We start from the raw sequence: 22661 nt of genomic DNA, 5'->3' as shown, positions 1-22661 counted from the left end.
ATGTGCAGAAGGACATAGCACTGGAGAATTTGTCTTGCTTCCAGGCACTCCAAACTTTTCCAAAGTGAAATAATTCAGGATGACAGTCGCCTTAGTGCTAAAACTCCTTTTCCCAGTTAACATCAACATTTTGCTTGGATGGAATGCTAAAACAAGGATCAAAGAAGGAAAATAGCATATGTGAAGGTCCGAAAGAAGTCTGGTATAAATCTAGCCTCAACATATAACAATATCAGGACAGCATTAATAAAATCATTCATGGTACTGCACTGTTGCGTCTCTGTTTAGTGGCTTGATTTTTTTAATCAGTGCAAAACCACAAATGAATAACCATTAATAGCATGTGTTTTCTGAGTAGAGGTGCATTTGGCATTGGCAGTTAATCTGCATTTTAACAATCAAAAGCAGCCTGCAGAAGACATACGATCTGCTCTTTTCTGTGCTCTGTCAGTAAAATCAGACCCCTATGGTGGACGTAGAACTTTTTCTGAACTGTCTAAAATATTCCAACGTAAAACAAAAACCTGTACAGACATTTAAGAAGAATTCGATTTTGGAGCACCTCTCTTGAAAGAAACTGGGATATAATTTTCCTCAGTAGTTATCCTGTCATTGCAGTCCCTAACCTCCCAGGTCTATGAGCTATCTAGTCCCAGTTTGAGCTATGACCAAGAGCCTGGTAATTGCCCTTTTACTTGGGCTGTTGTTCTAGATTGAAAAATGGCCCGTTAAGTTTGTTTTAGACCAGCAGAGCTCAATGTCTGGGAGACAGGTGACTATCCAAAAGTCATAAGAACCTGAGGCTGGATTGTGAGAGAGAGAGGTATTTCTGTGGAAGTTGTACACTGCAGTTTATTCTAGTTCACTATGCTGTCAGCAAAATTGCATATCATTTCAAGTCCCTCTCCTCTCTTTTGCTTCGGGCCATTCAATTTAGAACTGAGAGAAAGAGAGAGAAGATAGGTAGGTGGTATGGCACAGAACAAAAAGCGAGCTACATCTGCAGTTTTAGCAGTCTGTGTTTAATGGATCGGGTTTCGTGTTCAATGGAAAGTAGATGTGATGACAGATGTGTGGCAGCAGGGAGATAGATTATTTTTGCAGAGCTGTTTTCCAGGGTATGCATTACTTACAGAGTAAATCAAAGCAATCGCAAGCTACCCGCGTTTTTACGCAGAAGATAAATTTAACCAAAGAGTTCACTCAAATTTCTCAGATTTATTTTGTTCTGAACTATATAGTTTTCTTACTTTGGGGAACACTGAAAGAGACCACTGCTCTTTTTTAATCTTCAGTGAAAGTAAACTTTAATCAGGCCTGTCAACCTCCAAAAAGTACAAAAGTCTTTTGTCCATTTTCCAGTCCATTTCCAAATCAAATTCAAAAAGTGCTATTGTAAAATTATGACAAGCGGTTTTTAATAACCCCAAAAATCTGGTCTTATTTGGTCTAATCAGTCTCTAAACCTGGCCAAGCTGGTGTTAAATGTTTTAGGTGATTTGTAAGTCCTTACTGAAAATCCAGCATTGGTGGTCACCAGCATAGGTATGTTTTGCATGCTGCGACCAGCATTGGATGCTGATTTTTGGTTTGCCAGTCCCAAGTAAGGGAAGCAGGAGTGCTGGTGAATCAGCTACTCAATCTCTGTTTTACTTGTCTTTTTTTCTCAATCATTCAGAGCTTGGTTCACCAACGAATCTGGTTACTTCAGATGTCACTGAGAATAGTTTTGTAGCATCCTGGACTGCTGCCCCTGGCAATGTCCGCCTTTATCGGGTCACCTGGAAATCCCTCTTTTCGGAGGAAGCTGGCGAGAAAACTGTCTCCGGGGACATAACCACCACTGTTCTGGATGGACTGACACCGGAGACCCGCTACAAGGTTTCTGTCTACGCTGCCTACAGCAGTAAGCAGGGGGAGCCGCTGCATGGAGAAGAGACCACAGATGGTAAGACCATTCCCACCTGCAAAATGAATGCTGCATATGACCAAACGCTCTTTACCTCACTCTGTTTGTCTGAAGTAGGCCTCTCGTCCTGAGGTAACCTACCCCAGAGAGGAAAAAAACTTGAAATGCTGTATATAATATCAGCATGTTTCACGGACATGCACATAAACCTCAGTGAAGTATTTGCTGAACTTATCCAAATCTGAATAAGTCTGCGGAAAAAATAAAAAAAAATGTGTTGTGCTTGATAAACTGCGTAAAGTGTTCAGCCAATTTTTTCAGAATTGGATGCCTTAACAATGAATGAACAAATTGTTTTACCTAAATGATGACAAACCCTAAAGACTGAACCCAAGCCAACAAGCAACCACTTAAGGCGCAGTCAAATCGAAGATTGCTTATCGAAATTCATTGGGCGAAATTTATTAATTATCAAGAGAAATCTATGTGTGAGGGTGAAAAGTTTACTCAAGCAAATTTCACTCATGTTCAAGTTGGTCCATGAGCTGGTGCAACAGAAAGCTGCATGGTTAGACTTCTTGGCTGTTTGTCATAAATTTCTAGACAATTCACACAAAGGCACTTTTCTGTCTGTTAAATTATGCCAACATTTTGCAAATGACTCTGCGCCTTTAGAACACCCAAGCAATCATACAGAAATATGCAACGTGGGCATCTGATCTCCCAGTTTGCCTACAACCTAGTTTTGGATTTTGGGGAAAGCATCACTTACATTTTCTTCAGTAAATGACAAAATCATTTCTTGAATTTAATGTCTGTTTTAAGAACACTCTGCAACTTAATGACATGCTCTCAGAAGTATGCTGGAGACAAAAGCTCTATAACAGAAACGTCTCAGTGTTCAGTCTGATGTGGAAAAAGTGAAAGAGTGACTTCCATATCCTTTCATGAGCTCAACACCAGGCGGGGACAGGACGTCATTGCCATAGGTTTGCGTCATTGCCACTGTTTCCTCTAAAATACCTTCGCTGTGGGCTATTGTAACAAATGGTGTAGTGTATGGAGTGTGTGTAGTGGTGGATTTAATGATTTTCACATGCTCGTTATTATCAAGTGATGCAGGATTTCAACACAATCTACAGCACTTTCTTCACCCTCTTACTTATTCAGTGGGGCAACTCACTCCAGTTTAGAACTGGTTAAGCGTGCTGTAAATCTGTTATTGGTTTATCTTGCTGTCTGGTGGTTTATTTATTGTCCGTCATCTAAAAAGTGCAGCATTTGAGCTGAAAACATTCTTCTGGTTTAGGCGGCTCCATTTTATGTGTGTTGCCATTACTCTATTTCTTACCTCCTTAAATACCAACATTAACACACATTGTCCTTTTGGATCAGGGATTCTTTGTGTCATTTTCCATCCATAAACTCCTAATTTGTAAAAGGTCTCTCCGTGTGAAAGTGTTCCGTAGGCCTGTTAAAAGCAGACAATTCATTCCTTTCCCTGTTGCGTAAAAACACTCCTGTCACCGCAGAACATTACAGACAGTCTGCGTTATGCATGATGTACAACATGTCTGGATTCATCTGGTTTGGAGATCCGTGGCCTGTGTTTGGATCAAGATTATCTTGGCAGACAAACTTTCATTATTTAGTTGGTTTGCTTTTCCTGAACCCTAGGATATATGGTTGAATCAATCCAACATTTAATGGACATTGTCTTTCATTTATCTCCCTGACAGTGTCCGCCGCTGCCAGAGTTCTTATAGTTTCAGAAGAAACAGAGAGGACCATGCGAGTGACATGGCAACCAGCACCCGGCAATGTTGTCAATTATAGGGTATCGTATAAACCTCAGGGTGAGACACGCCAGTTAGTCTCCAAAGCACCAGGGGGCACTAACACTTTAGTCCTGAGACGACTGCAGCCACGAACCCCTTACGATATCACAGTGGTTCCCGTCTACAGGTTTGGTGATGGAAGACAAAGACAAGGAGAAGGCACCACGTGTGAGTAAATAGCAGATATGGGACAACTTGAGCTGAGCTAGAAGTTGTTATTTGACTGTGAACAGGTTCATCCTCTTTGCTGTCTAATTTGTCACCCTTTATTTTCTCTGTAGTGTCTCAGTATAAAGCTCCCAGAAACCTGCAAACTTCAGAGCCCACTAAAACCAGTTTCAGGGTGACCTGGGATCATGCTCCTGGGGATGTAAAGGGCTACAAGGTCACCTTCCATCCCACCGGGGAGGAAAGGGACCTGGGAGAGTTGCTAGTTGGCCCCTATGACAACACAGTGGTTCTGGAGGAGCTAAGGTACGAGACGGCAATGCAGACACATGAAAAACTTAACAGACATCTGCTGAACACTGAAGATATGCCCTATAAACACCTTCAAAGTCAGTGTGAAATCAAGTGGACAACATGTACCTTCTTAAAACATGTCAATGCTAGTTTTCAGTCACAAAGACCTGTAGGGATAACCATACAAAGAACTTCAGCACAGGCCTATAAATTTACCATCTGTTTCAAACCACAGATATTTAGATTGAACACTGGAAAATCTGCACTTATTGAACTATCAACAATTATCTCAATTGAGCTCAATAATGACACTACTGCTGAATTACAGAAAAATTTATTACAGTAAATTTGTTTCATATTTAAAAAAAGTAATACAGTGATATTAAAATATCAAATTGCAGTTGAGCTCTGAATATGAATGCAATGCGCTAAATTGCACGTTTTTTTATATTTTCTATTGGAAAATGCTTAGCATGTAACTTTGTGTTGCTTTTATATTCTGCTTTTAATTAATAAACTGTATACTTTGGTCATCTAATATCACTGACTTAATGCATTAAGCTACATAAAGTATTTCCTTTATAAAAGTTTTCTATGGATGAATACTAAGGGTGTGATGTCATGTGAAAACCATGAAATGTGATCTATTAGCCTTTTAAGGTTAATTAATAAGATCGTTGACTGTTTTGTGTTCCTCTCATCTCAGGGCCGGCACTAAGTATACAGTGAGTGTGCTTGGTATGTTTGACGGAGGAGAGAGTATGCCACTGGCTGGAGAGGAGAAGACCACCCTCTCTGATGCTCCTGAACCCCCAACCTTTGAAACTCAAGGTGCGTTTAATAAAAAACCCTTTCTGAGAAACCCACCAATCAGATCTCGTGTTACTGCAGAGTATTCAGCTCAGTATGTAGGGAGTTACTTGAGTTCCAAAACAATGAGCATACAGTGTTCATTTTGTAACAGAGGATAGATGGAACAAATCTACTGTGTCTGCTCTTCATTTAGTGAATCCATATATAACAAAGCGTAGGTCAGTCTTGAATTGGAAAAGTAGGCCTGCAGTCTAGTGCTTTGAGTAATGGCAAATATCTTTCAGCACAGCTAATTGTGTTGTGAAAGAGCAGACAGGGTGACTGCGCCACATGGTAGCCATATCTCTGCCTTTGCATGGAAGGACTCTTGACTTTCAAGAGCGAGAAAGAATATCTGCTCACAATTACTAATGCTTTACAACTTGGTTGAATGAAGGCTCTCATGGTCGGTTGACCCTGGTCTGGTATGTTGCTCCTAATTGGAAACAGGTCCGATGATGAGGGTCGGCTGACTGACATCGACAGGAGAGGGAAAAGCATATATTCCCAGACTAGAGCTCTCAGCTTGTAATTTGCATGCGATGCAAAAAAAAAAAAAAAAAAAAAAAAATTATATATAAAATATATATATATATATATATATAAATAACAACCCAACAATACAGTGACTTTTTGGACTAGTTCTATGGAAATATTGGTACATAGTTTACACTTGTTCCCAAAATCATGGTTAAAATGCTTCTCTCTTGCATTTTTCTCATTATACATATATAAATTTGAATTAATTTCTAAGATATTCAGGTCATTTTCAGTTTTAAAATATATTTTCTAAAGCAGATTTTCAGTATTATATTTTGGCTCCAGTATATGTATAAACACATACACTAGCATTCAAAGTTTGGGGTCAGTATTATTCTTTTTTTATTATTATTAAATGAATGCTTTTATTTAGCAAATGCACATTAAATTAATTAAAAGACATTTATAATATTACATAAGATTTATATTTCTTTTCGACTTTGTATCATGAAAATAACTGAAAATAATCTATCACAAACATTTGATACAGCAACAAATAAGAAATGCTCATTGAACCATATTAGAATGATTTCTGAAGAATCATGTGACACTGAATACTTGAGTAATGATGCTGAAAATTCAGCATTGATTACAGAAACACATTTACAGTTACAATTTAAAATATTCAAAAAAGAAAATATTTATTTTAAGTTGTAATATTATTTCATAATATAACTGTTTTTACTATATAAATAAATGTAGCCCTGGTGAGCATAAGACACTTACTGACCCCAAATTAAGCAGTCTGGGTTTGTTTAAGGACACTCTTTGTCTATCCTTTCAGTTATTCACAGATATTTTATTCATCTTGCATTACAAAGAGCATTTCATTGTATCTTTATAATAATACAGAGAGGGAAGTTTGCAGGATATTGATTGATATCATTAGCTGTTAAAAGTGAAGTCTTTATTTTAAGGAATATTTTTAATTACCTAGTATTTTATTTTGGCGTGTGACGATGAATGACCGATTTGCATTGGTGTTTGCTGACTTTGCTGAAGGTATGTTCCTGACTTTAGTGTTTAGGGTACAAGGGGTCATAATTTAGATGTGAGAATTCCATATTACAACTGAGAAAAAGCACCTGTTTGGCTAATAAATCTCTTTTAAATCCTTAGATAATTCATTTTATTACTATTAAGAAATTTCCACACAGATATGTCTAGATAACACATTTTATAAACATAATAACCACAGCGTTTTAAAATATTAGCTGGCTATATCCATTAAATATATCTTTTTTTTTTTTGCTTAAGGGAATGATCTAAAAATCTGACAATTATGCAACATGTTCTTTTTGAGCAGGGCCAGATGGGCGGCACTTTCCCCTCTTTTTCCCTTCATTCAGGTTTCTGGAGAGACAGCAGGATGGGACACAGACAAAGACATATCTTACAGAAATGGATTTTCTGGTTTAAAATATGTTATTTTAGACTAAAATGTAAAAAAAAAAAAAACAGTGTCTTTCCAAAATGCCAAATAAACGGTTTTACAAAATAAATCTCTACATTCTTTATTGCAAATCACAATTAATTATGATGTTTACATCTGCTTGCAAGTTTTAATTATTTTTATCACTTTATGATAACTGACTGAATTGTTCTCTGGCCAAATAGATATAATGTGCAAAACCACAGCCCAGGCTGATATTGTCCTGCTTGTTGATGGATCTTGGAGCATTGGTCGTCTGAACTTCAAGACCATAAGGTCTTTCATTGGACGCATGGTGGGTGCCTTTGACATCGGGCCGGATCGTGTCCAGATTGGTAAGAGAAATTTATCCTGTATCCAAAGTGAGAAGATCCACAACTAAGTGCTATGCACAGGAGAGAAAAATCACAAAACATCTCAATTCTTCCTCTTGAATTCTCTCTCAAATCTAAGTTTTCTCAGATGTTGATTTCTCCTGAGAAAAAGATCCAAATGTGTTATTTAGAAGTTCAGAAAATATCTAAAAAATGTCTAAATCTTTGATTGAGTAATCAGGATACTACATTCTGTAATCAAAATGAGATCTCAGTAGAACCTCCAAAATCAAATGGTCTGCCAAATGATGTATTATAGCTGTGTACTCATACTGGATGTCAAATATTCTCTCTTTTGTTTCTTATAAATGTTTTACTGCTCTTCAAACATTTTAGGATAAATATCTGAGAACAAAATATATATTCGATCTTTTAAACTATAAAAGAGAATCTTCTGAGGAATGGCATCTTCTTATGTGTTTAATTATAAACACTGTATTTGTCCGTTTATAGGTCTGGCACAGTACAGTGGAGACCCAAAGACTGAGTGGCACCTAAACTCTCACAGAACCAGAGAAGACCTACTGGAAGCCGTGGCCAATCTACCCTACAAAGGAGGAAACACTCTGACTGGTACATCATCTCTATGTCAGACCAAACACACTTGATTTGAGGTGAAATCCTCCAGTTTGTATGGAATGTTTGTTTAACAGTTTGTCCAATTTCAAAAATGGAGCAGTTTATTGACTCTTTGGAAAATATCTAAAGAAAAAAAAAGCTTTGCATGTATGTTGAGTATTATATTTGATACATCAAGATTTATGGCTCTCGTAGTAAAATAGAATGAGAATAATGGAGCTCAAGCTTGTGATGGAAAAACACTTCAGTTTTATTCAGAGAGACAAACTGAGCATGTGATCAAAAAATAAGATGAACTGAGAGCTTGTATGTAAATCAATGAGATCTTTATAGCAGTATCGTAGACTACTGACATAAATTGGCGTAAATATGTTTTCACTCTATCTCCCAAAATGTGTCTTAGTAAGCTGATATTTAAATGATCAAAACATATAATGCAATGCAATGCAATGATGATTGAGAGATGAAATAAATGTCCATCAGATGCCTGATGATCATATTTGAGACTCACAGTTAAGCATCTTTTTTTTTTTACAATATAATCTATTGATAAAGTAAAATATTTTTTCAGTTGAGTGTTTACCTTACCTTATATGACTAACTATATAAAAGTTATTCTTATGTGTGCTTTATAAAAATTTGTGAAGATTACACAGCAAACTGACAAGTGAAGAACAAGCCAAAGGTGGAAGTTTGTACAATTATATTAAAAGGGATTTTACTTGAAAAAAGAATAAGCTATTAAACAGATGGAAGAAGGCATTTTTTTCAGTAAGGTTTTTATCATGTCAATCCTTTAGAGGCCATAGAAATTTGCATATCAATAATGATACAGTAGCTTTATAGGGTTAATACTGGTCTGCAGTAGATTTACTGCTTGTGTTGTGTATTTAGACTAATATTACCAATATTCTCTAATCTCACAGGCCTTGCTTTAAACTACATCCTTCAGAACAATTTCAAGGCTAATGTTGGAATGCGTCCGAACTCTCGGAAGATCGGCGTCCTGGTTACTGATGGCAAATCTCAGGATGACATCACGGTCAACTCTCAGAACCTACGCGATCAGGGCATTGAGCTGTATGCCATTGGTAGGAACTGGTTTTCCCTTTTGGTCAATAAGACTTGGTCTGGTATGAATAGTCAGTGTTTTTGGGCATTAACATGACTTCTGTGGTTTTGATCTCCAGGTGTGAAGAACGCAGATGAGAATGAGTTGAGAACCATTGCTTCCGATCCTGATGACATCCACATGTACAACGTGGCTGACTTCTCCTTCCTGCTGGACATCGTGGACGACCTGACAAACAACCTGTGTAACAGTGTCAAGGGTCCAGGTATTACTGAAGTCACACTCGATAAAACAATTAGGCTGAAAGGTACAGTATTTCTGACGGAAAAGGAATATGCAATAAGAAAAAATGTAGAGAAAAAATGGACTGGACTGTAAAAAAGTGGGTGATCTATATGAGAATGAAGGTATAATGCCTAATAATTTACACTGCTAATAATGCATTTAAGAGCTTCTGATGTGGCATTTAGGCATCTTAAACAAATAGATAGTTTAATGCTTCTCAGAGGTGGCATGAATGCATTTACACAAACATTACAATTGGATACTTTAATACTAGGGGTGGAACTGGGTCAGATGAGACATAATTTAATCTGGCATTTATGTTGCCTTACATCTGTATATTATATTACATTACATCAAGCAGACAGTCTACTGATATTCTATTGTTTGCAAAGTTACTTACTGTTGGTAGACTGTCTAAATTGGACTATCCAAATAATTTGTTACCTGTATTTGTGATCAACCTCGTTTTAAGGCCTTAGGCTAAAAATACACCCTATTTAAATGTGGTGAATGGTGGATAAATGCATTGTCATTATGTCAGCGATGGGGTTGATGGGGTGCCATCCAAAGCTACGTCCTAAAAGGTTCAAGAATTAATTTGACCTTTTCTCTTCCTTTTCGTGAAATTTAAATACCTGAAGGCTTTGACGTTTCCTTGATGAAAGTTTAACATGCTGAAACTCGATCAATGCACAGACAAATGTTCCAGGCTCCACCAAAAAACAAAAAAAGCTGGAATAAAAGACATGAGAATGTTAATATTCTCCATACTTGAACTTTAGACTTATTTGTTTCATCTTCAGCCGTTTCAAGACACATTAGAGCATTGTTAGAGCTGCTACAATGACATGGCTCCTGTATCTCTTGAGGACATTCTTCTCCTCTTCTTTCAGTGTAGCAAAGTTAAATATAAGACCTGCCATGAGCCAAAACAACCAGTTCTGAGATGATCATAATGTTACAATATTCTGAATTCTAAAGTTTTTGACCATCAGAAAAAGGGACAAAGGTGTCTGGAAAATCAGAAAAAAGTCTCATTGTGAATGTAAGTGCAAAAAAAAAGAAGAAAAAAACCCTGTACAAAAATAAAATCTTACACAATCTACACAAATATAACTTAAATTAAATGTAGCACAAACAACTCTGCTCAGAAACAGCCCTGATGTGACAGTCTAATGTTGGAGTATGTGAAGGGTCAAAGGTTAAACTCTAATCACCATCATTACCCTTTACAGGAGGAGGCCCCGAGCCACCCACTGATCTAACGACCTCAGAAGTGACCCATTACTCCTTCCGTGTCAGCTGGGTCGGCCCCGATGGCCCCGTGGAGAAGTACAGCATAGAGTATGTGAGCACTGCAGGAGGAGAGCCACAAAACGTAGGAACACTTCACATGTTTGAAAAGCACCATGATTACTATTGCTTATTATTAGGCTTAAGGATTTGAACCAACCCTAAGTATTAAACTTTATTGTGCAACTCATCTAAAGCTCTTAATGCAATGCACATTAACAGCAAGAAAGAGCAAAGAAAGACAAAGTGAGACTTGATCCATTTCATGTTGAGCCAGAACTATTTCTTCAGAAATCTGGAAGTCCAGAGATAATTTGGAAAGGCTAACGTTAATTAACGTGTCTTCTTTGCAAACACAGTCATGTTCTATTCTTGTGAGCTCTCACATTTATTCTGTTCCTCTGTTGCAGTTGCTTGTCGACGGGACGGTGACGACCGTGGTCTTGGAGAATCTTACTCCGCTGACGGAGTACATCGTGAAGGTTCACTCAGTGATGGGAGAGGAGAGCAGCGACCCTCTCAAAGGCTCAGAGACAACTTGTAAGTATGCATTTACCCACAATTCACTCAACACCACAACAGACAGAGACAATTCCTCAACAATATGTTTCTGAACACCAAAAAAGGCTGAAAATCATTTATTATGTGCATAATTGACAAATGCAATTGTTGTTTTAGAAGGACATATTAATGAGGATTTGGTTCTGCACTTCTATTAGCATGGTAATACAGTTTACTGCATTGTAATACCTTGTTTTTGTACATTTTACACAGAAATACTATATTTGATATATTTGATAGATATATATGATATTCTTACAATCTCACACCATTACTTTACCATGGTACTGCCACAATACAAAGATAGACACTTTGATAAGTATTATATCATAAAATAGTTGGGCGAATAATAAAATAATAATTATAAATTAAGTAATACTTTTATTCAGCAAGGATGCATTAAATTGATCAAAAGTGACAGTAAAGACATTCATAATGTTTCTATTTAAAATATTTCTATTTCCAATAAATGCTGTTCTTTTGAAATTTCTATTCATCATTCATTCATTCTTCAAAAATATGAAGCAGCACAATGTTTTTCAACACTGATTATATGAAAAGTTTCTGAAACATCAAATCAGCATATTATAATGAATTCTGAAGATCAAGTGACACAGAAGACTGAAGTAAGGATGCTGAAAATTCAGCTTTGATCACAGGAATAAACTACATTTTAAAATAATGTAGTATTTCACAATATTTCTGTTTTACTGTGTCTTCGATGCAGCCTTGGTTAGGATGAGACTCTTCTTTGAAAAACATGAAAAAATCTTACCAACAAATGAAACTCTGATTAGTAATATGTCAATACCAGAACGTTAATGATACTGAAAATGCTCTTATTTTTTATCTGCAAAGTGTAATTTCCTATATATTTTTTTAAATGTAAGTCAGTTCTTGTCAGGTTTTGTGAGATTTCTCTGTAAAGTGAAATATTTATATTTTAGAAGCATCTTTGCTGTTTAAAAATTATTTTGTGATGTTTAGCCAGTTACTGCAGATAAAATGCTATTCAATGTGTATGTGCTAATATTGCTGTATCCTTTTTTGCCACATTTAATTTTTTTTTTACATTTACATTATGACTTAACCCAAGTGTCATCATTCCTTTCACAGCGCTCTGAATGTAACCATGTTTCATACGGCATGATGCTGCTTTGCACCGCAAAGTGTCAGGAAATGATTTCATTTCTTGTCTGTGTATCTACATTTGCATATCTGTTTGTCTGTCCTTCTGTCATTTATTTCCATCACGTGAGCATCCTATGATTGTTCTCATCCAATCACTGTCTCTCATAGCGTTTCATTTCACCTTGTCACACATCCATCATTCCATCCGGAATGCTTCCATGTTGTCATTTAAGCTTCAGTTCGCTTATATGGATAGTCAGGGATCAAATTGCACAAGAGAAAGAAAGAAAAGTCATGTCCCCCTCTATAGTGCCTCTCAGCGATGTGAGGAACATGAACATCTACAAAGTGCGCTCCACCACCATGAATGTGAGATGGGACGCGGCCGAAGGGGCCACAGGCTACATGCTTCTCTACAGCGCCCTTAATGCCACCGAGCCCTCTGTGGAACAGGAGGTACGGTGACGCCACACATTTCAACCACTGCCCAGTCTGCCGACCCGTCTCACCTAGTCAGCCAGCCTTTTGGAAAGTCCAGTCTTGAAGCTGAATATAAAAAAAATAATAAACACATAAACATGCTAATAATTTTCATCAGGACTAAATGTCCTAATGGGAACCCAATGGTGCTATGCAGCTCAAATCTGTCAACAACTGTGACATACTGTAGCAGAAAGAGGAAATGGAAAGCATTTTTGGAGATATTATAGATACCACAGGTAGTGGGTCTACATTTATTGGATTCAGAAACATCTTTTATATTGCAACATTTGGAAAATAACGGCTCATTAGTGCTTTGGGGCTTGTTAGCACAGTTTCTCTTTCAAGTATTTCTCATATTGAGAAGACCCAGAAGTCTCAACGTCAGTTCTGTCTTGGATCAGATGGCTTCAGGGCCTCAGGGTTGGGTTACATATTCTTAGAGTTTTGTTCTAGTTTGTAGACATAGAGACAAAATTAAGTCCAAAAGTTTGTTTAGAATCAGAACAAATGTCTGCCAGTAGGGTATTGATTTTTTTTTAAAGAAAAACTAAGTTTATATATATATATATATATATATATATATATATATATATATATATATATATATATATATATTTTTTTTTTTTTTTTTAATTCATAATTCATTTTGTATCGCTCTTGGGATACAAAATCGGATATCTCAGTAAAGATTACAGCCATAATTTCAACCATAATTTCTACAGCCATAATTTCTATAGAAAACTGTAGAGAGGATTTATAGGTATTTTAAAGGTATTTGTGCTAACTGTCCTGCTGAAAAGACCAGTGAAAGTTGTGTTTTGGATATTTATCGCCTGCATCTCTGCACCCGTTTCTTGAATAGCTTCACCTCAACATGAAATCAAAATGAAGCCTATTCACTTTTTGCCCATTTTTCTTCATGGTAACTTTATAACTCTTTGTTAAAATGTAACTTTCTTCTTCTCTGAAATGATTTTTTGAATTTTGGTTGACATCATCATGGCTACTAGAACTGAGTTCAGCCTGTTAGTTATTTTAGTACGGCTGATATTTGTTTGTAATAGTTTTAGTTTTAGTTGGTGGTAATAACCCTGCTTCAGCATCCATATCGATTCATAATCTTACTTAGAAATTCATACTGGTTCAACCTGGTCTTTTCAAACATTGGTGTAAATCCTTTTTCCATCATGTTCCCTTGAATAAGTTCACCATCCCTTTCATGTGTGATGTGATTAACATTCACAGATACGTGTGAAAGGGACAGTTACTGACGTCCAGCTGAAGAAACTTCGTCCCAACACAGCCTACAGAGTTTCTGTCTTCAGCCTGTTCGGCGATTACGCCAGTGACCCCCTCTCTGATCAGGGGGTGACCCGTAGGTGGCACTAGGGCTGTCTTCCCCTCAGCAGGGATGTTTAGCTGGCCTGTCTGTTTCTCATCGTTTGTTTGTCTGTTTTTTTTTTTTTGTGTATCACCCTTCTCTTCAGTGCCTGTTCCTCCATCTGGTGAGTTGAGGATCACAGATGTTACCCACAGCACCATGCTGCTGGACTGGGATGCTGCCCCCGGCGCTGTTCGTAAATACATCATCACTTACAAGCCAGAGGACGGAGAGGCGAAAGAGGTTAGGACAAACATGTCAGCTTTCGAAGAAATTTGTCCTTTCTGACATTAAAAAGTGATTTTGTGAATGAATATCTTACTGTTTTAAGAAATGTTTCAATGGCATTTTCTTTAAAATGAGTTTTTATAAGTGAAGTGCTGCTTTACGTATGATGTATTTCTGCTTTTCCAAAATCACCACTTAGATTTGCATTTTCATTCAGCCCATCTTTAGTTTTTGTTCAGACCAATTACATCTAGCATACATAATCGCTGATTAGGCAGAAATGTAAGGTTTATCATTTCATAAAACTGTCAAGTCTTATATTACTTGAACTGTAAAGTTGTTTGAATCATAGCGCTAAATGATTTTATAAAATTTTTACGAGTTTATCCACAACATTTAGTTCTATTCTAATATCAGAATCATCCTAATTGACTGCTGATTCCAGTACATTTTTAGAAAATTCGCTGGTCTGGACTTTGACCGTATAGTATAATGACCACTGAAAGCAGAAAGATCTCAAAGCATAATAAGATCACACGAGAGTGTGGGAGGTCTAATAGTAAAAGGAATTTGATCAAGTAATATTTACATTTGTTTGAAGATCATATCACACTAGCCACAACAAGGTGGTCCGAGGGCAAATGTGGCCTGCTGTCCACATGTTGAGTAGCGCTGCACTTAGGATTAATTGAAAATGAAAGTGATGTGTGACCAAGTATGGTGACCAATACTCAGAATTTGTGCTCTGCATTTAACCCATCAAAGTGCACAGACAGCAGTGAACACACCTGGAGCAGTGGGCAGCCATATTGAGCAGTTGGGGGTTCGGTGTCTTGCTCAAGGGTCTCACCTCAGTCATGGTATTGAGGGTGGAAGAGAGCACTGGTTATTCACCCCCCCACCTACAATCCCTGCCAGACCTGAGACTCAAACCCACAACCTTCAGGTTACAAGTCCGACTCTCTAACCATTAGGCCACGACTGCCCAATGGCCAGTAGCCATGACTGCTGTGTGCACATCTTATCAGCTGTTGAACAACAGTCTTGTTTCAAATGTGCAAAGCATTGCTGGGTCACTGTGGAAGCCTTCCTGTGGAAAGATTCCTGTCTGTTTACACAAAGCATTCAGGCAGACAACCAAGAAGAGACACATGTTGATGAATTTGGGACCTTTTAACATATCAGCAATTAGATTGCACAAGTAAGTGGAGACAGCAGCTGCCGAAAGAGAATACAGCTGCTCTCCAGAGCTTCGGTTACGGCGATCTACCAAAGATTACAAGAACAGACAGACGATAAAAAAAGATGGAGTTTTGAGTGGCACTCAGCAATCCAGTGCTTTGGGATGTGTTTTTTTATGGGTGGGATTTTTTTTCCTATGATCCTATGAGTCTCAGTGGCAGTTTTGGCCTCAGCTGTGCTCCACATCCTGAGACATTAATCATAACACAGTGCTGCTCATAACTCTTCGTTATGGGATGAAAAGATGAAACAAACAGGTGGATGTAAGCCTGAGAAGCCCGACAGATGGCAGCACTCCTGTTACCTGACACTAGATCAAAGATCAGGTCATATTCTGCAGGAACTTAAAGTGCTTTTATATATATATTGAGGCTCCATTGCTCCAATCAATTTCAACCCTTGTCTAGCAAAATAATAAATAAAAATGCTTCATAAGGTTGCTGTCACTCTGATTTTAAGTAGGACTGTCTAGTTTCGTTCCTGAATGATTCAGCATTTCTGAATGAATCAGACAAGTCAATAATTCAATAAGCCATTAATCAAGACAGCTGCATAGTAGTATACCGATCTTACTATTTTCTGCATGTCTTTCAATCGCATAAATAGCAAGAATAGTAAGCTAGTACACAGTGTCTAAATCAGCAAGTCACTTCATTCATTCCTGAATGAATCAGTTGTTTTGAACAAATCAGTGACTCTTAGGGAAGTGACTTGTTGCCACCTACTGGTGGTTATAGTTTCATATTTAAAGTGTCATTTCATAGTTTTATATTCCTAACATTATTTATGCAATGGCAGTATAAATGCATCTCAGAGTTATATTAAACATTCTAAGTACATCTAAATGCCACTTCAAATGCAGTTTGTGCGTCGCTTCAGGAGTGCAAAGATGGATTTTGTTGATTTTGACCCAAAGTGCATGTACTGAATACACAAAATATGACACAAATTATAAAATTGTTGTAGGATTTACAATTTTCCTTCAGAAATTGCTAATAATTACACAAATATTTACAAAGAAATGGCACGTAATACATTGAATTAAATGTGACAAATTTTTATTTCCAACCTCTGAAAAAATATATAAATTAGTCTCTTTTTTCAATGTAGTAAACCATTACATGTGATTTGGATTATGTAATCAGATTCCAGTAATTAGATAATATTTTTTAAAATACTCAATCAGATTTTTATTAACATACAGCATTCAAAGCTATGTGATAAACGAGTTAAGTTAAAAGTAATCTAAAAGTAATTAATGAGTAGTCAGATTACATTATCTAAACTGTGCAATCTAATAGATTATGTAATGTTATGTCCTATGGAATCATTAATGGATTATAATTTGTAAGTAAATATCCATCTGCTAGCTAATTGCCAGTTCTAACCAGTCAAACCTTGACCTTCTGATGCTGTCAGGTCTCTTACATAGATGTGGATTTTGTGGCCATAACTGCACTTCTCATGTTTAAATTTAGCTTGAAGTTGATGGAGATGTGACGTCTAGAGGAGTGGATAATCTCATTTCCCAAACGGAATACGACGTGGCTGTGACTCCTGTGTATGATTCTGGGACTGCAAACCCAATGCTTAACCAAGCCATTACAGGTAACAGGCTCCATTATCTATAACTAACCTCAAAACTGAATTTACATCTGACTGCTAAATGTTTCAAATGCTTAATTGTAACCTGAAACTCTTTATCATGCTGTCTGTTTTCTAGATGTTGTCCCTCCTCCGAAGAACTTGAGGTTCTCTCAAGTGACTCAGACCAGTTTCAGGGCTCACTGGGAGCACGGCGCTCCTGATGTCTCCCTCTACCGTGTCGGCTGGACCAAGAGTGGAGAGAACAACTTTCGTTATGTAAGACATCAGAGACTAAACTTGAGTTCTGATTCATCAAGTTGAAGTACTGAAGATATGACTCTGACTGGGTATTTGAGTAACTGAGCTTTACTTGAAATGTCTATTTGTACTTTAACTCAGTTACATTTACAAAGTAAAAATAACACTTTTTAGTCAATTTCAATTTCATTTTTTCATTTGCTGTTTTCAAGTGTCACTGTATTATAATTTTCTGCAAATTTTTAGCAGATTTTCACATGACAAATAAAATAAAAATAAAAACACCTATAAAATGCATTAAAAATACTACAGTGAGAAAATCTCTTGTTTTCAAAAATCTATTAAAATAAGCTAAGAATGTTTAAAAGTTAAAAGTGTTTCATTTCTCAGCTCTTAAATATTCAAATAAAATTAATTATGGATACTTTCATATTTTAAATTGGTTATATGTATATATATATATATATATTTCTTTTTAATTTTATTTATTTTGTTGTGGGTTTTTGGCATTTTTTATTTCTATATAGATTTTATTAAGTTTTAGTTTCCAGTTTTAACTGTTTTAGTTCTTCAACAAAAACAGAAATGTTGTTTTGGCAACAAACTGAAATAAAACAAGTTTATCTTTTTATATAAATATACATTTTATTTCACCTAATGATTTTTTTAAGTACTTAGTAAAGACTTTTAATTAAATCAAAAATTCGATTTTTTTTTTTACATCCCTGCATGTAATAGTTTGATTGTTACTATCCAGCAGTAGTAGTATTAGCTCCTTTAGCTGCTGTTCAGTATGTAGCTAATACCACTGTCTTGCTCAGGATATCCTGAACAGCGAAGACACCACTCTCTTTCTGGAGGACCTGGAGCCAGACACTCTCTATGATGTTTCTGTCACTGCAATTTACCCTGATGAGTCTGAGAGCGAAGATCTTTTGGGCAGCCAACGTACATGTAAGAAACCACAAAATCCAAATGATAAACTTTTTCCATCTACTGCACTTTTAGACACCACATGTGTATTTGACAAACTCTCACTCCTCTTCTCTACACCTTTCTGACTGCAGTGTCCAAGGTTATTACTCCCGGTGAGTCTTTTGTTTTCCAGCTATATGACCTTTGATATCTGGATTGCATATGGACATGAGGATGTGTTATAACACAAAAAATGAAATATCAAATGTTGTTCCCTTCTTAGCTCCTAGTGGACCTCCTCAGAACCTCCAGGTGTTCAATGCGACTACCACCTCCCTCACCGCCAAATGGGATCACGCTCCTGGAAAAGTACAGAACTACAGGATCACCTACATACCGGTTGCAGGAGGAAGATCACAATCCGTAAAGAACATTTCAATATTTTTTATGTTCACAAGATCTGGCTGACGGATAACAGTATTACAGGTGATGTGTATCATTTCCACTAGCGAGACCAACCACAAACAGCATCTGTATTAAATTAAACCAACATTCATTCATTTGGCAAACAAGATTTTGACTTCTTCCAAATGTGAGTTGAATGATTTCACAAAATGTTTTGGATCCCGAAATTGTATTGGATCAAGAATTGTGCACATCACCTTTAATTTACTGATTCAATGCAACACAACCATTCAATAATCTGTTGGCTTCATCTTGTTAATGCAAGTACTGTGTACAGTAGTATTCTTAGCTGAAGAGTCATCAAGAGTTCACCATTAAAGATGATGATGTGAGATAGATTAGGATAAATATAATAATGGCGGATGCTTGTTGGTAGTTATAATCATAATGCCCATTAGCATTTTAATCAACATGAATGTAAGATAACATTTAAATCAAAGGTCACAGTTCATCACCAATTTTTGCTTTAACTAGTTTTAAATGTTTCTATGTGACACATGCACTGTTGAAGGTACTGATATACCATATATATTTAATTAAATTAATTAGTCACGTAATTACTATCTGAATCTACATTACCATCAAAACTTTGGGGTCATAAGGTTTTTAATTTATACTTTTATTCAGCAAAGATGTATTAAATTGATCAAAGGTGACAGGAAAAATAAGTTTAGATCACAGGAATAAATTACGTTTTCAAATATAGTCACACAGAAAACAGCTGTTTTAAATTGTAATAATATTTCACAATATAATGGTAGTGTATAATAGCAGCACAATATTTCTGAAGATCTGTAGTTTGTATTATGTCTTTAGATTAATGCCTGAATCTGAATGCAGGTTGCTGTTTTTCAGTGGCATGCTGGTCCAACTAAAACTTTAAGGCGAATCTTAAGTTGTTTTACGATGTTTTTGTCAGCAGGACTACTATCATGTTTTCATGCTATCTGAATGGGTGCAGAGGTGTTGTTTTCCTATACTACAGTCATTGCAGTGACTTTTCCAGTGTCTGTTTTCTTCATCTAGAAGGCAGAGGATGTACACTGGCAGCAGTCATAGGAATAACAGCTTAAAACTGCACGTTGTTTTTTGTCCTATCGGCAATCATATTTGTGATGTGGCTTGCCTTTCCTGACATTATTGCTGAAAATTGGTTAAGCTAATTTAAAGGAATATTTTGGTCTAAAAAAGCTCTATTGATTAACACAGAAAATGAATATAACTCGTCCAAAAAACAAAGTCTTGTGAAAATGAAAATCAGATAAATATGAATGCGTGGCTATTAATATGTTTGTTTTATCATGCTGAGGAATGAGTCAAAATAATTCTGTCATAATTTTGTGGTTGCCAACATTACGTCAGATACTGCTATAGATACAATGAGTGGAGCTGATCCTTTGACTCGTTTGACTTCTCTCCGTCACAGACACAGATTGGAGGGAAGAAAAACACAGTTATTCTGCAGAAACTGACTCCAGACACTCCCTACTACATCACTGTTGCTGCAATCTATGCGAATGGAGATGCCAAAGACATTTCTGGCGAAGGAAAGACATGTGCGTCACATGATTTTTTAAATGTTTTCATGTATCATTTTCGGATAGTATGCACATTTACATAAATTAGGCCTTTGTCAACAAGTTGAACAGTGTTTGATGTGTGTTCCTATAGTATCACTGGGCAGTGTGAGAAACCTTCAGGTCACGGACCCCACGGTCAGCACTCTGAATGTACGCTGGGAGCCGGCTGAGGGCAGTGTTCGCCAATACAGGATTTACTACCAGACCGTCACAGGGGGCGCAGAAGACATGGTAAATAGCATGGCACCTCTTAATCCTTATATTACATTCCGGGTCAATTTGACCCATGTTTTTGGTTGTCTTCATGTTTTTCTTGAAATTGTGTGATGTTTTTCATTAAGGGTCATAAACTTGCCTGCAAAGTTTTGACATGCTGAGGTGTTGTAGAATGTGTGTTTGAAATGTCTTATTACAGTTGTGATGTTGCAGTTTCAGTTTGATTGTCTGTCATGGTTAAAGGCAGGTGCACCGATCCAAAATTAAGAAAAAGTTATTTTATTGTGTCAGTTTCTCAACTGCCCTCTAATGGGTATTTACAGTTATGCATTTGACAGACCCCCCTCCCCCCCTTTTTTTTTTTTTTGAAGAAATGTGCACTACATTAAAGGCGTACATTTTTATTATAGTTTATAACATGTATTTTGCTGAAAATCAAACCCATGGTCTTGGTGTTTTCTTGTGCAATGCTTTACTGTTTGACCTTCAGGAAGGCACACACACATACATACATAACACACACACACACACACACACACACACACAAACACACATATGAATTACTGTTTATAATATTCAAATTTTGTGTAAAAAAAAAAAAAATTAATCAATACTGCAAAACTCCCATAGACCTATTTATTGAAGCCAGAATATTATAATAATATAGCAATCATAGAGACTTGGCTTGGACCAGTAAGCAACCACTTAGACAAGTGCATAGAATGTACTAAATGCACATACAGTATAACACTTTAGCAACCACATAGCCACACTCTTTCAACCATCCCAAGCATTGTGCGTTTTTGCACTCTTTTCTTGCTCTCTTAGATCCAAGTTCCTGGAAGCTCCACCAGTACAGTTCTGAAGAACCTGCAGTCTGATACTGAGTACACAGTTACAGTGGTGCCAGTATACGCTCCTGGAGAGGGCAAGCGCATGTCGGAGAATGGAAAAACCTGTGAGTTGATGCAGCCTTTTCTTATTTTAGCATTATTGGAAAGCAACATATTCCCATACTCAATGCAAAGTACAGTCTTTTGGCTTTAACGTTAACGTTTTGCACTTATAAATAGAATCTCAGAGACTTGTCCAAAGATTGAATTAGCTTTATTGGACTGATCACTAAAGGAGGAATGCCTATGTGTTGGCAACCCCATAAATGCGACTCCAGTCTGGGCTTAATGAGCCCTCTTTATGGGGTGTAATGACTGGAGATGCTGGTGTGAGGCTTACGAACAATCTATTTCACCAAATGGAAAGCCCAGGGAGATGCAAGGACATAAAAGCAGCCTTATTTACTGCTGTCAGTTCAATGCTCCTCTTTCAGAGTCAAACTAACAGGTTTTTGTTGGCGTCATTGTTTTTCCACCAGGGAATAACGTGGTGCTTTGCTTCCCATCATCTGAGCTACTTTGGTCTCCAGTTTGTGTGCCACATTAATGCAAGTGTTTGTTTTGGTTTAAATCTGGTATCAGGGTTTTTGCTGGTGGAAATCTAAACCTTATTCTGTTCTGCTTTTTGTTTTCATTCACGATGTGTGTTATCGAAAGATGTGCACATTCACTGTTAAGGCAAGACACCACAGTTGAATAGGGTAAAATATCTCAATAATAGATATCATCTTACATCCACAGTCGATTGGTTTCATTAAGAATCGCAAACAATTGTTAGCATACAAATTTTCTGAAATGTTATGGTTAAATATGCAAATATTTATGAATTATTGAAATAAAAATGCATTCGTTTGCATGTATTTCCAGAGCAGAAATGTTTCATTTTGTCGACATGTTATTCAAAGGTTTGTAAAATGTTTTGGATATCTAATTTACATCAGAAAATACCGTCAACAACCAGAAAAAATGTTTTTAGGAATAAAATGTTTAAGTTGCGTAAGATCAGGTGAATAGCATATAACCAAACCTCTCTGGAAATAAATAAATAAATAAATAAATAAAAGCTACAAATGCAAACAGATAAA

The 22661-nt window shown here is 36.7% G+C and overlaps 1 protein-coding gene across 4 annotated transcripts in view; it reads left to right on the top strand.

Moving 5' to 3' along the window:
• The window catches only part of LOC132111818 (collagen alpha-1(XII) chain-like), a 73758-nt gene that overhangs the window by 14099 nt on the left and 36998 nt on the right, over window positions 1-22661 (top strand). For 2 of the 4 annotated variants that reach the window (XM_059519427.1, XM_059519428.1), the window contains exons 14-32: window positions 1679-1948; window positions 3649-3915; window positions 4029-4221; window positions 4916-5040; window positions 7219-7368; window positions 7861-7980; window positions 8913-9077; window positions 9177-9323; window positions 10579-10721; window positions 11047-11176; window positions 14299-14435; window positions 17141-17270; window positions 17386-17525; window positions 18329-18461; window positions 18575-18595; window positions 18706-18845; window positions 20314-20443; window positions 20559-20698; window positions 21512-21641. In XM_059519427.1, coding sequence (XP_059375410.1) covers window positions 1679-1948; window positions 3649-3915; window positions 4029-4221; window positions 4916-5040; window positions 7219-7368; window positions 7861-7980; window positions 8913-9077; window positions 9177-9323; window positions 10579-10721; window positions 11047-11176; window positions 14299-14435; window positions 17141-17270; window positions 17386-17525; window positions 18329-18461; window positions 18575-18595; window positions 18706-18845; window positions 20314-20443; window positions 20559-20698; window positions 21512-21641 — 2811 coding nt within the window. Of the gene's footprint in view, window positions 1-1678; window positions 1949-3648; window positions 3916-4028; window positions 4222-4915; window positions 5041-7218; window positions 7369-7860; window positions 7981-8912; window positions 9078-9176; window positions 9324-10578; window positions 10722-11046; window positions 11177-12638; window positions 12785-14056; window positions 14187-14298; window positions 14436-17140; window positions 17271-17385; window positions 17526-18328; window positions 18462-18574; window positions 18596-18705; window positions 18846-20313; window positions 20444-20558; window positions 20699-21511; window positions 21642-22661 lie in introns of all 4 variants that reach the window. The other 2 variants (XM_059519430.1, XM_059519429.1) reach the window with 2 other exon arrangements.

Source organism: Carassius carassius, chromosome 31 (genome assembly GCF_963082965.1).
Source record: "Carassius carassius chromosome 31, fCarCar2.1, whole genome shotgun sequence".
In the NCBI taxonomy this organism is placed as follows: Eukaryota; Metazoa; Chordata; class Actinopteri; order Cypriniformes; family Cyprinidae; genus Carassius; species Carassius carassius.
The sequence above is the reverse complement of the archived record's forward strand: the minus strand, read 5'-3'. Positions and strand labels throughout refer to the sequence as shown.